Source organism: Drosophila albomicans, chromosome X (genome assembly GCF_009650485.2).
Source record: "Drosophila albomicans strain 15112-1751.03 chromosome X, ASM965048v2, whole genome shotgun sequence".
Lineage (NCBI taxonomy): Eukaryota > Metazoa > Arthropoda > Insecta > Diptera > Drosophilidae > Drosophila > Drosophila albomicans.
Window position 1 is genome coordinate 4,989,581 of NC_047627.2, and position 12,615 is coordinate 5,002,195.

General features: G+C 32.8%; 1 protein-coding gene across 9 annotated transcripts in view; it reads left to right on the forward strand.

Moving 5' to 3' along the window:
- The window catches only part of LOC117578096 (eye-specific diacylglycerol kinase-like), a 41,268-nt gene extending 33,643 nt beyond the window's left edge, over window positions 1-7,625 (forward strand). For 2 of the 9 annotated variants that reach the window (XM_034263264.2, XM_034263270.2), the window contains exons 12-16: window positions 513-564; window positions 965-1,018; window positions 1,322-1,385; window positions 1,584-1,741; window positions 3,876-7,625. In XM_034263264.2, coding sequence (XP_034119155.1) covers window positions 513-564; window positions 965-1,018; window positions 1,322-1,385; window positions 1,584-1,741; window positions 3,876-4,179 — 632 coding nt within the window. In that variant the 3' untranslated portion in view covers window positions 4,180-7,625. Of the gene's footprint in view, window positions 1-52; window positions 257-512; window positions 565-964; window positions 1,019-1,321; window positions 1,386-1,583; window positions 1,742-3,875 lie in introns of those variants that run through there. The other 7 variants (XM_034263265.2, XM_034263271.2, XM_034263266.2 and 4 more) reach the window with 6 other exon arrangements.
- Window positions 7,626-12,615: the final 4,990 nt, after the last annotated feature.

Below are 12,615 nucleotides of genomic sequence, written 5' to 3' on the forward strand. Positions count from 1 at the left end.
TATATATGAGTATCTGTTGTATTTGGTTTATAATCGCCGCTTACGTTAACAGAGTGACAAGGACTAAACCGTATTCCGTTCTCGTCTCCAATAATTACCCAACACCAACCAACCAACCAATAAACCAACCAATCAACCAACCAATCAACCAAGCAAATAACCAACCAGTCAAATCAATCAATCAATCAGTCAATTAACCAACTAACCGAACACAAAAAAAAGAAACAAAAGACAGAATAGAGTTATATTGTGACGGGTAGGTTGTCTGTTAGTTTAACTGATTTATCGATTAACCAATTTATCGTTTATCGTTGTAGCTTTATATTTAAGTTTTCTATTTCTATTTTTTTTTTGTTGCCCAACCCAAATGCATATTGTAAATATTTTCTGCAAATGGCGTACTAACAATTTTGTAAATCTCTTTTTTTTTAATTTTAAAATATACACCTAAACACGCACGCACACAACTACACACACACACACACATCAACACGCGCGTATCTCATACAAAGATGAGGACTTGCAAATTGGCTCGAAGCCCATTAAAGTGATGAAGTGGAAGAGGTAAAACCGCCAAAGAAACCGCCAAAGTCAACTAAATCCACAGCAATCACAATTTTCATGTTTCACGAGCATCACAAGTCAAAAATTAATCAAAAAAATGCGAAATTCTATTAAAGCCAAATGAGCGAGACAAACAAACAACAACTTTATGCTCTGTCTCTGTCTCACTTGGCTTGCAAATCCCATTGGTTGTCCTGCTCTAACGATTGGCGCTTCAGTCACTTGTCCATTTGCAAAAAAAAAAAAAAAAAAACATCACACTCTCTCTCACTCTCTATCTTTCTCACTCGCTCTATCACTATCTCTCTCGCTGTCTCTTTCTTTTCGAATTGTCTTTCTTGACTGTCTCTTTTGTTAACCGTTATTTAATCTTTTATTTACTGTTGTTCAACGCATGCAGCAACAAAGATCGTTTATTCAGTTTTAACGAAGATGTTTTTGGTTATGGATTCAGGTACTCTGTATTATAGCGCTTTTCAACACTACTCTTTAATCTATTACTATTCTAACTACTTGCATCTCTATCTTACTGTATATCTATCTGTCTTTTTCACTCTCACTGTGTCTTAACAGAGATCGTATTCGTATCATATTACAGAACCATCTGAAACTTGTCGAATCGAAACTGATGCTTGACTTTTTTTCTTTTTGTTTCTCTATTTTTCAATGCACACACCATACACCATACACACAACTGTACACACACCAACCAACCAATATATTATTATATATGCATTATATCGCATACACATAACAGCCCTATACTGGAGCAAACTTCCGATGCCGTACTACTAGCAGCCCAGAGCGGCGATCTCAATATGGTAGCTTTAACTTCTTTCTTTACTTTACCTTACCTTACCTTTTACTTTTGATTTCCCATTTTCCATTTTCCATTTTGTGATTCAACGCGCTTTATACGAACCAACGTTACGTCTCTTCCTCTCTGTCACTGTTACTGCACCTTTTTGTTTAATTATTTGACTAACACGCCTGACTTTCTCTCTTTCCATCCGATTCAGTTACGTGCACTACATGAACAAGGATACTCATTACAATCAGTGAACAAGAACGGGCAGACGGCGCTGCACTTTGCCTGCAAATACAACCATAAGGACATTGTTAAATATATCATTTCATGTGCCACGCGACGCGTCATCAACATGGCGGACAAGGAGTGGTAAGTTCGATTCTATTCAGAACTTTAATTCGGTTCGAATCGGTTCTCGATATTTACAATATTAAAAATATATACGTTTTAAGATATTAAATTAAATGAAAAGGATTGTGCTCGCCTGTGAAATACCCGCTACTCATTTTCAATAAAACCATATTCTAAAAATATACCAAAGATAGACCGAAAATATACTAAAGGCTATACTTGGTATATCGTTATAGTTATGCATTCAAAATATAAAATAGAGGACAAGTACATCAGATTGACATTAATTTCTCTATGGGTAAAGGGTATAAATACGAATATGTTCCAGTATTATTGTTTAAAGAGACGTGAAATGTAAACAGATTAATTTTTCGAAAAAAAAAACATTGTAAGAAACATCATATATAATTTGTAATTATACCCTTCTACCCTATGGGTATTATAACTTTGTGCCGGCAGGAAATGAACAGGTAGAACGAGGCATCTCCGACCCTATAAAGTATATATATTCTTGATCAGCGTCAACAGCCGAGGCGATCTAGCCATGTCCGTCTGTCCGTCTGTGTGTCTGTCCGTCTGTCCGTATGAAACATTGGAACTCAGAGACTATAAGAGATAGAACTATATATTTTTTCGACAGCATTTGTTATGTTTGCACGCAGATCAAGTTTATTTCAAATGTTTGCCACGCCCATTTCCGCCCCAGCAATTTAAAAAAATCGAATAACAAGAGTAATTTTAAAGCTAGAGTTGCGAATTTTGGTATATACAATAATAACTATAGTAGTTATGATTCAAATAGTTGCGATCAGATAAAAATTGTCAAAGTTATTAAAGAAATACTTTTGTATGGGCAAAAACGCCTACTAACTGGGGGTCTTAGTTGCTTTGGCTGACAGTCTGGTATATTGTGCCGTCTATGGTATATTTTGAATGCGGTATTATATCGATATACCAAATATACCATTTGGTATATATTTCTGTAGCATATTCGGTATATTTTGAGAAAAATACCGCAAAATATATTTCTTTTATTCAAAATAGGTAGCGGGTATTTCACAGTCGAGTACACTCGACTGTAGCTTTCTTATTTGTTTTTCATATAAAGATATTTATTGGGCCTAAGCGTATACTTAATATTCTTGATAACCTACTTTCCATTAAGCAGTTCATTTATTTTTGCAATAATTGTAGCGCAGCTTATAAGTTAGAATGTAGACTTACATAAAGTAAGTTTAAGAACAGTGTAATAATATGATCCTAAGTTTTTAAAGAAAGAAACATGTTTATTGCATAGAAAAAAACATACAAAATATACTGAACCAAAAAAATTAAAATGCTTGAATACCAAAAAATAAAATTACACCTTTGTAGTCGTAGTAAAAATGTTAAGTTATCCTTTCAACACAAAACAATTGCAAACAATTATTAGCAAAGCGAGCTAGTATATTTCTTTATCAAAAATAATGACAGTTTGTGTCGGTTTTATTACTCAAAACTAGTATATTTTGTACTCCGCAGTATAGCAATATATCAAATATTGCCTTCGGTATATTTTGAGTGTAATAGTATATTAATATACCAAATACAGCCTTTGATATATTTAATGTATATCAATATTTTTGCATTGTAATGTATAAAAATATTTTTGCATTGTAATGTATAAAAATATTTCAAATACTGCCTTCGGTATATTTTTTTTATTTTTAGTATATTAATTTGGTATATTTTAAGCATAATATCGTACTATTTTGCTTTCGAGCATACTGGACTGTAGCTTTCTTACTTGTTTTTACTAATCCTTTTTTGAATATATTAATATATCAATATATCAAATATTGCCTTCGGAATATTTTGATTGTAATAGTATATTAATATACCAAATACAGCCTTTGATATATTTAATGTATATCAATATTTTTGCATTGTAATGTATAAAAATATTTTTGCATTGTAATGTATAAAAATATTTCAAATACTGCCTTCGGTATATTTTTTTATTTTTAGTATATTAATTTGGTATATTTTAAGCATAATATCGTACTATTTTGCTTTCGAGCATACTGGACTGTAGCTTTCTTACTTGTTTTTACTAATCCTTTTTCTATTTGTCTCTCCCTCTCACCCTCTCTCTGTTTATCTCCCTTTCTAGCGGTCAGACAGCGCTGCATATTGCCGCTGAGCAGAATCGCCGCGACATTTGCGTGATGCTTGTGGCAGCTGGCGCCAATTTGCAGGCTCGCGATGCCGGCGGCAACACGGCCATGATGGTGGCATTCAACAAGAATGCCAACGAGATTGCAACATATTTGGAAAGTAAGCTGGTTGAACAACAACAACAACATCAACAACATCAACATCAACAACAACAGCAGCTGGGTGTCGGCTGGTCCAATTCCAATTCCAATTCGAATTCTAATTCAGATTCCACATCGCCGTCGGCCACCTCCATGTAAAAACCCCCCGCAAAAGAGAAACACCAAAATGATTTTTTCAATTGATCCACTGTAGAGATCTCGCTAGCTGTGCACAAACAACAACAACAACATCCATCAGATTTTAATATAATTATAACATAAATAATTAATCGTAGTGAAGCCAACGCCCAAAAAAAAAAAAAAAAAAAACAAAAAACTAACAAATGAAATCATCTGGCTGCTTCAAATCCGTTTCCATCTGGTAATTATCTAACTAATCAGCGAATTTCCTTCTTTTTTGCTCTCGCTCTCACGCCAAATGGAAATTGTCTCACAACAAAAAACAAAAACAAAATACAAAAATGTACATTGTAAATAAAACAACAAACCCAATGCGAATAACAACATTCCAATGCAAACGACAAATGTGCAACAAATGAAACAAACTGCTTCTTTCACCTAAGGTCAAGAGCGTTTCATGCATTTGGAGGTGCAAACCAGAATTTAAATGTTTATCGAATTAATCAAAATACACCACTAAATGAAAAGCAAAAACATAAATCTCAAAAACCAAATACGAAAATGTTTTGCAAACATTTCACTCCCGTTTCGCTTTTGAAAGTTTTCATTTATTGTTCAACAAAAATTCAAAAGAAAAACAAAATGAAAAAAACAAAAACTGAGTCCAGTTAGTTATATTGTCTATAGTTTTTGGTCAGATTTTGTTGGTAGCAATTAAAGAGCGAATGCAGACATGCATTATAAAAATTAAAATAAATAATTACAATTTTAAGAATTACAATTAATTTAATTGTTAAGCAACGAATTCACAACAACACAACACATTTAGGCGTTGGTCTTTTTGTTTTTAGCAACTAAGTGACAATTCATTTACTCAATTCATAAGCAAGAAAACAAAAACCAAAAATACAGAAAGCAAACAAGAACAAAATGCAAATTTCCACTCACGTATATAAAACACACACACATACACACACACACACACACCTAAGAAAAGTGTGTGTTAAACTATTGTTTTGAATTCTTTGGCAAACAAAATTAAAAGATGATTATATTGTGATATCTAAATTTAATTGTACTAAAATCTACAACTAAAAAAAAAACTAAATAAGAACGCATTCTAATTATACTGATAATAATATTAATAATAATAATAATAAAATGCAAGCAACTTATCAATTTGTTGGACTGGAGAGAAAGTGCAAGAGAAAGCAAACCGAGGCCCACGAGGCGTATGATTGATGTTGATATTAGCCAAGACATTTTTTGCTGTATATACTACGAAGTATGAGAGAATATTGATAAACCACAACAATAACAGCAAGTTCTAAATATTTATTCACACTCACACACGTATAAATTATATAGTAGCACACACACATACACATAAGTATATATACATATGGTTTTTTTTTTTTTTTTTTGTGAAAATTTCGATTAAGAGAAATAAATGTAAAAAACTGTTGTAAATTGCAATACAAGCCAAAAGAAAAGCAGCGCAGCAGCAGCAAGCGGCAGAAAAGATAATGAATATTCTAACTGGACAGCATAATGTATTTCACACACACACACACACACACGGCACACTCTTGGCACACACACAGTCCCATGCGCACACTCTGATCTAAGCTATGCACAACCCAGAAAAAGTTCCGTATTTTCAAGTCTTCGGTTCTCTGGTTAACTCTCCCATCTCTCACTATCTTCCTCGATCCCCTCCTCTCTATATATCTACTAGCTCTTTAACGCACTCTCAATGTGTTTCAAATTGAATTAAAGACTTTCACAGAGACTTAAGCGCCCGTCCTCACCCGCCCAACCCTCAATAAACAAACAACCAACAAGCAACAACCGATAAGAACAAGAACAAGTGAAGTGAAAACTATATACTTACTTAGTGTAGACTCTAGAAGGTACTATATACATATATATACATATATACTTGTAAAGACTATTGGAAACTCTAAACGACTTTAAAACACAACAACAATAACAACAACAAAAAAGAACAACAACAACAACAACTACTACCACAGCAACAAGAATTACGACTACAACAGGAATATATAGAGAATATGAAAATAATCTTAACAAACAAAGATATATACATACATATATTTATGTGTGTGTATATAGTTAAAGATAAGAATAAACTATCTACTACATATATGAATATATATATTTTATCAAGAAACCAAAATCAAACACAGATTAATATTGTAGTTGATTAAGTGCTAAATTAATTACGCGTAATCTCGGTATTATTCAACAACAAATGCATATGTATATGTGTTGTTTTACTTGTATGTGTACGTATGTGTAGAATAGTTCAATTTTTTGCATTAGATTCGTTCATTGTCCCCCTCTCTCTCTCTCTCTCTCTCTCTCTCTGTCTGTCTCACTCTCCGATTCTAAGTTCGAATGTGAAAATGCGCTAAAAGTCAATTACGTTTTAAAAAAAATTTCCAATATTCGGTTCTAAGCAAATACGAAGTATGCAATAAAGAAAATGGCAAAACAGAAAAGAAAATCTCACTATTGAACATAAGTCATAACGTAATTAACTATTTAGTGAGCATCCTTACACAACGACAACCACACAGACAACACACTACACAAAGCTCTGAACTAAATGTAATTGTAAGTGTAATTGTAATTGTAATTAATTAAGTGTAATTAGCGGCCAAAACTCGACTGAACTGCGATTGGCCCTTGGCTCTTGGCTCGAGCATTTTAATCGGGCTGCGATGATCACTCGAGTTTTGAGACACTTTTCGATTAACTACGAAGATTTGTTAAGCAAAGAAAATTATGTTTTGGATTTCGCGTATGTAAAGGAAAGAATGTAACACAATGCAGAAGAAGAAGCAAGTCCGAGGCGATTGCGGGGAGAGCACGATTTGTGGCAGAGCTTTTGGGGGCACACAGCTAAATGCCCCGCAAACGTGCACCCAAAGCAGCTGCCACAATTTGCATCAATGTGATCGCCTCAGCAACGTATGAAGCAGTAATAGTAATCGATAATCGAAGTAGAAGAAGATTTATTGAAGAAGCTGCAAGTCTTATTTAGCAAATGACAATCTAGTGAATTTAGCAAAGAACAAAATGCGTTTGCTAAACAAAGTACAACTAATAATAAATAACAAGCAAAAAAGGAAATCTAATAATATTTATTAATAAGCAACTATTCCCGCATTACTATCGCTTAACTATCGATTAAAAAACACAACACAACTGAAACAAAATCTATCTCTAAATTGAAATTGTAGTTTGAGGAATTATTGAAATGAACAAGTGAAATCAAAATGAGTGGCAACGATTGATTGATTGACGATTGACGATTGACAAAACTGAAACAAATAAAGAAATAAATTACTATGACAGTGTTGTTAGTACTAAGAGGAAAGGTACTAAATACCGTCGGGAGAACGAACGAACGAACAAAGAAAGAAACAAACATAGAATTGAAAGAACGTTTGTAGATGGAGGTTATATTCACCTGTTCGGAAAACAACCGGGTCCAAGCCAAACTAAGAATATATTTTCGTGTATTTTGTGTACATTACGAAAGATGAAATATATAGAAAACTTACATACATAAATATGGCATACATCACATAAATACCTGTACTACTTCCAATGCCTTACACTCAATCACCAGACGCCTCAACACACACACTGACATACAATACAGACACAAATACAGACACAGACAGAAACTAAGTTACAATTGCAAATCACAGACACCAATAAGGATAGAGAAACACACATACACACACAATCTGTTGAATGTTCTTTAAGCAAAAATACATAAACATAAAAGCTGCATAGTTATGTATATGTGTGTACATAGAAGCATGTGAATATATTGGACACATACATCGTATCGTATCGTATGTACATATATATACATAGATACTATATAGAAGCTATACATTAATATTATATACATACATATACTATATATACATACATATATTTTTTTCTAAGCATATAAGAGAATTGTTGAACAAATGGTAAACAACATGAAACGCAAGTCTTATGAAAACCTAGAATCTAAGGCAACTGAAATTGTAAAGGAAGCAAAAACAGTAAACAATAAAAAACAAACAAAAAAAACCGAAACTAAAACAAAAACAAATACCATAAGGGAAGCAGAAGAACAAAACTAAAAAATATAACAAACAAAGAAATGAAAACTATTTACTATTTAATTGAATAATATAATTAACTATAATACAAATATAAATATTTTATGCGCCTAGTAAATAACTTATATTAATTGTAATTTATTTATTTATGCTTAAACGAACACACACACACACACACACATAAATACACACCCAAACATTGAGAAAATAATTATTTTATTTTCAAAAATAAACAAACAACAAATAAAACAAATGCATGATTTCAATTTTTTAGTGTGTAAATAATTGAATAATAATTTTCTTTGGTTTTTCGACTGAATTTCAAGTTCTTTCCTTAAACATTTTTCCAGCTCGGCAACGAACAAAAAAAAAACACACACACACAGCTGAATTTATCAATTTTTGTTGATTATAATAAAAAAAATAAAAAGCTATAAATATTTAGAAAAAGAAGATGAAACTTATGCAAGTCTGAAAGTATTTCTATCGAAGAGTTCTAAACTGCTTAACTGTAAATTGTGTAAAACTAAAGATCTTCAACTTAGCGCTATACATAAATATATAAATATATGTATATACTTATATACACACACACACCACATGCAAAATTGTAATATACACACACACACATTAAATAATACCTACTTATATATACATACTATATTATTACAATTTTTTGGTAGTTCTTAAGCATAAACATAAACAGACAACAAAAAACAAAAAACAAAAGTAAGTACGATATGCACTGCAAGCACTGAGGAATTTGATTCAATTTTACTTAAGATAAACGAAAAGAGAAATTGAAGTAGCATTTAAAATTTAAATTATGGCATTATGATTAATATTAAAACAAGACAAAAACAAATGCAGAAAATCAACCTATTTAAAATTTAAAATTAATTTTCGAACAAGCTAAATACAACAACTAAAAACAAAAATTAAAGATATGAAAAACAAAATATCCGATGCAGCAAAACCCAATAAAAAACGACAACAACTGGAAGGGGCAAATGGGCAAGCTTTGAATGAGCCGAAAAATATCAATTGGATTTGTTAAGCAGAACGTGGTCAAATCGATAGGCCAAATAATAAGAAACAGGCACAACATCCCACACGGCACACACACATAAAAACACACACAATATATCAATATACATGTGTATGTGTTATCGCAAATTGTACTATGCTTCAATTAAGCTGTATTAAAGGCAGAATTACCAGTTAATCACACACTTACGCCGACTTTCGCACCGAAACTCACAGACAGACAATTTGTAAACAAAAAAAAAAAAGAAATGAAGAAACCACACAGAGAAAAATCAATGAGAAAATTACGCATTGCATAACAAATTCATTAACCGATGACTCAATATGTAAACAAGCTTAACTACTTAATAATTCAAGTTCCATTTTATTGCCCGAAAAGCTAAACTCAATTTTCTACCCAAAAAAAACACCATCGTTTGGTCACCTATGTAAAGCATCTATGATAATTCTTACAATATTTGACAAGCGAAAAATATACAAATGACAAAAAAGAACTTAACTTAAATTATGTACTATCATCAACAAAGTTGCTAATCAATACATTTTTCGGACACTCTATTACAAAAGAAATAAACATTTTTTTGGTATTTCAACTTAAAACTGGCTTTTTTCATTTACTCAATCGCATTAAAATTGGTTTACAGAAAAAAAATTTTTTCAAATTCTAAAGGATTTAAATTTTTGACGGTTTAATTTTTAAATTGACAAACTTTTGCCTACTTTTTACAGCATACTTCGGCTTTTCGTCATTACTGCTTAGTGGCGCCATCTATGGTTCATTGACATAACAAGTATTTTAATTTGTGCAGCCTGAAAGTATGTTACAACTATTTGCATTTAGCGCGCAAGGTCCACTACAAAAACCACAATTTTTGTAGCATACTTTTAGGATCGAAAATTGACGCCGTCAAAAAAGCAAGTAACTTGCTTTAGTTCTGCTTGCTACTGATTTATGTTCGCCTGGTATTTCATCTGCTGGCTTGGTATTTTTCTGTCTGTTAGCGGCTGCTTCAAGTGGATAAGTGCAACAACAGATGATGGCAAAAACTGTCCAGTCAGCAAATGAATTACTAGGAGAACAGAAGTCAGCAGCAAGCAGAAATAAATTTGTCACATCCTAAATTTGTAAGCCATCTGTTTGGGCGCCAATTTTAAATATGAAAGTAACCGACAAAAAACCAATCCGTTAAAATTCAAACAATTTTTATTAATAATTTTTTTTATTTTTCTGACAATCTATGCCAATTTGTGAAGGATATTACCTCTTTGTAATAAGGATAACCAGCAATAATGATTGTCCCTCAAGGATATTTCTATTAAATTGTAATATGTAACTTCGCAACCAACTGCTTAGTGGCGCCATCTATGGTTCAATGGCATAACAAGTATTTTAATTTGTGCAGCCTGAAAGTATGTTACAATTATTTGCATTTAGCGCGCAAGGTCAACTACAAAAAGCCCAATTTTTGTAGCATACTTTTAGGATCGAAAATTGACGCCGTCAAAAAAGCAAGTAACTTGCTGTATTTCTGCTTGCTACTGATTTATGTTCGCCTGGTATTTCATCTGCTGACTTGATACTCTTCTGGCTATATGAGGCTGCTTCAAGTGGCCAAGTGCAGCAACAAATGATGGCAAAAACTGTCCAGTCAGCAAATGAAGTACTAGGAGAACAGAAGTCAGCAGCAAGCAGAAATAAATTTGTCACATCCTAAATTTGTAAGCCATCTGCTTGGCCGCCAGTTTTAAATATGAAAGTAACCGACAAAAAGCCAATCCGTTAAAATTCAAACATAAGTTTTATTATTTTTTTTTTTTTTTTTTCTGACAATCTCTGCCAATTTGTGAAGGATATTATATTTTTGTAATTAGGGTAACCAGCTATAATGATTGACCCTCAAGGATATTTAGGATATTTCTATTAAATTGTAATATGTAACTTCGCAACCAACTGCTTAGTGGCGCCATCTATGGTTCGTTGGCGCAGTTAGTATTTGAATTTGCACAGCCTGAAATTATGCAACATTATTTGCTGCACATGCTATGTTATTTGAACTTGGCGCGCAGACGACACTACAAAAATGTTAAATGTTATGTAGCATACTTTCAGGGGCGAACGTTGCCGCCATCAAAAAAAAAAAGTGACTTGCTGTATTTCTGCTTGCTACTGATTTATGTTTGCCTAGTATTTCATCTGCTGACTTAGTACTCTTCTGGCCATTTGCGGCTGTTTCAAGTGGCCAAGTGCAGCAACAGATGATGGCAAAAACTGTCCAGTCAGCAAATGAAATACTAGGAGAACAGAAGCCAGCAGCAAGCAGAAATAAATCTGTCACATCCTAAATTTGTAAGCCATCTGTTTTAGCGTCAATTTTAGATATGAAAGTAACCGACAAAAAACCAATCCGTTAAAATTCAAACATAATTTTTATTAATAATATTTTTATTTTTCTGACAATCTCTGCCAATTTGTGAAGGATATTACATTTTTGTAATTAGGGTAACCAGCTATAATGATTGACCATCAAGGCTATTTATATTAAATTGTAATAGGTAACTTCGTAACCAACTGCTTAGTGGCGCCATCTATGGTGTCATGGCATAACAAGTGTTTTAATTTGTGCAGCCTGAAAGTATGCTACACTTATTTGCATTTAGCGCGTAAGCTCCTCTACAAAAGCCTCAACTTTTGTAGCATACTTTTAGGATCGAAAATTGTCGCCGTCAAAAAAACAAGTAACTTGCTGTATTTCTGCTTGCTACTGATTTATGTTCGCCTGGTTTTTCATCTGCTGACTTAGTATTTTTCTGGCCGGTCGCGGCTGCTTCAAGTGGCCAAGTGCTGCAACAGATGATGGCGAAAACATTCCAGTCAGCAAATGAAGTACTAGGAGAACAGAAGTCAGCAGCAAGCAGAACTACAGTAACTCACTCATCAAATTAGTAGCGCCATATATTTGGGAAATTTTAAAAACAGTTTTAATGTCGTTTGCAAAGGAAAAGCTTCTCTACCTTTTCGCACTTGAATTGCATACGCAACAAATTAAATATCTAATTATTTTGAATACTTTTAGGATGCAAATATAATATAAAAAATAATGCACAATCTAGGGTACATTGACTTTGCAATTGAAATTGGCAATTAAAAGTCTGCCATAATATTATGTTGATGCCAGTCAATGTTGTGTTCATTTATTTTTGTGGCTTATTTCTAAAATGAACAGCATGATAAGCACTTTTAATTGCGACTTGGCCA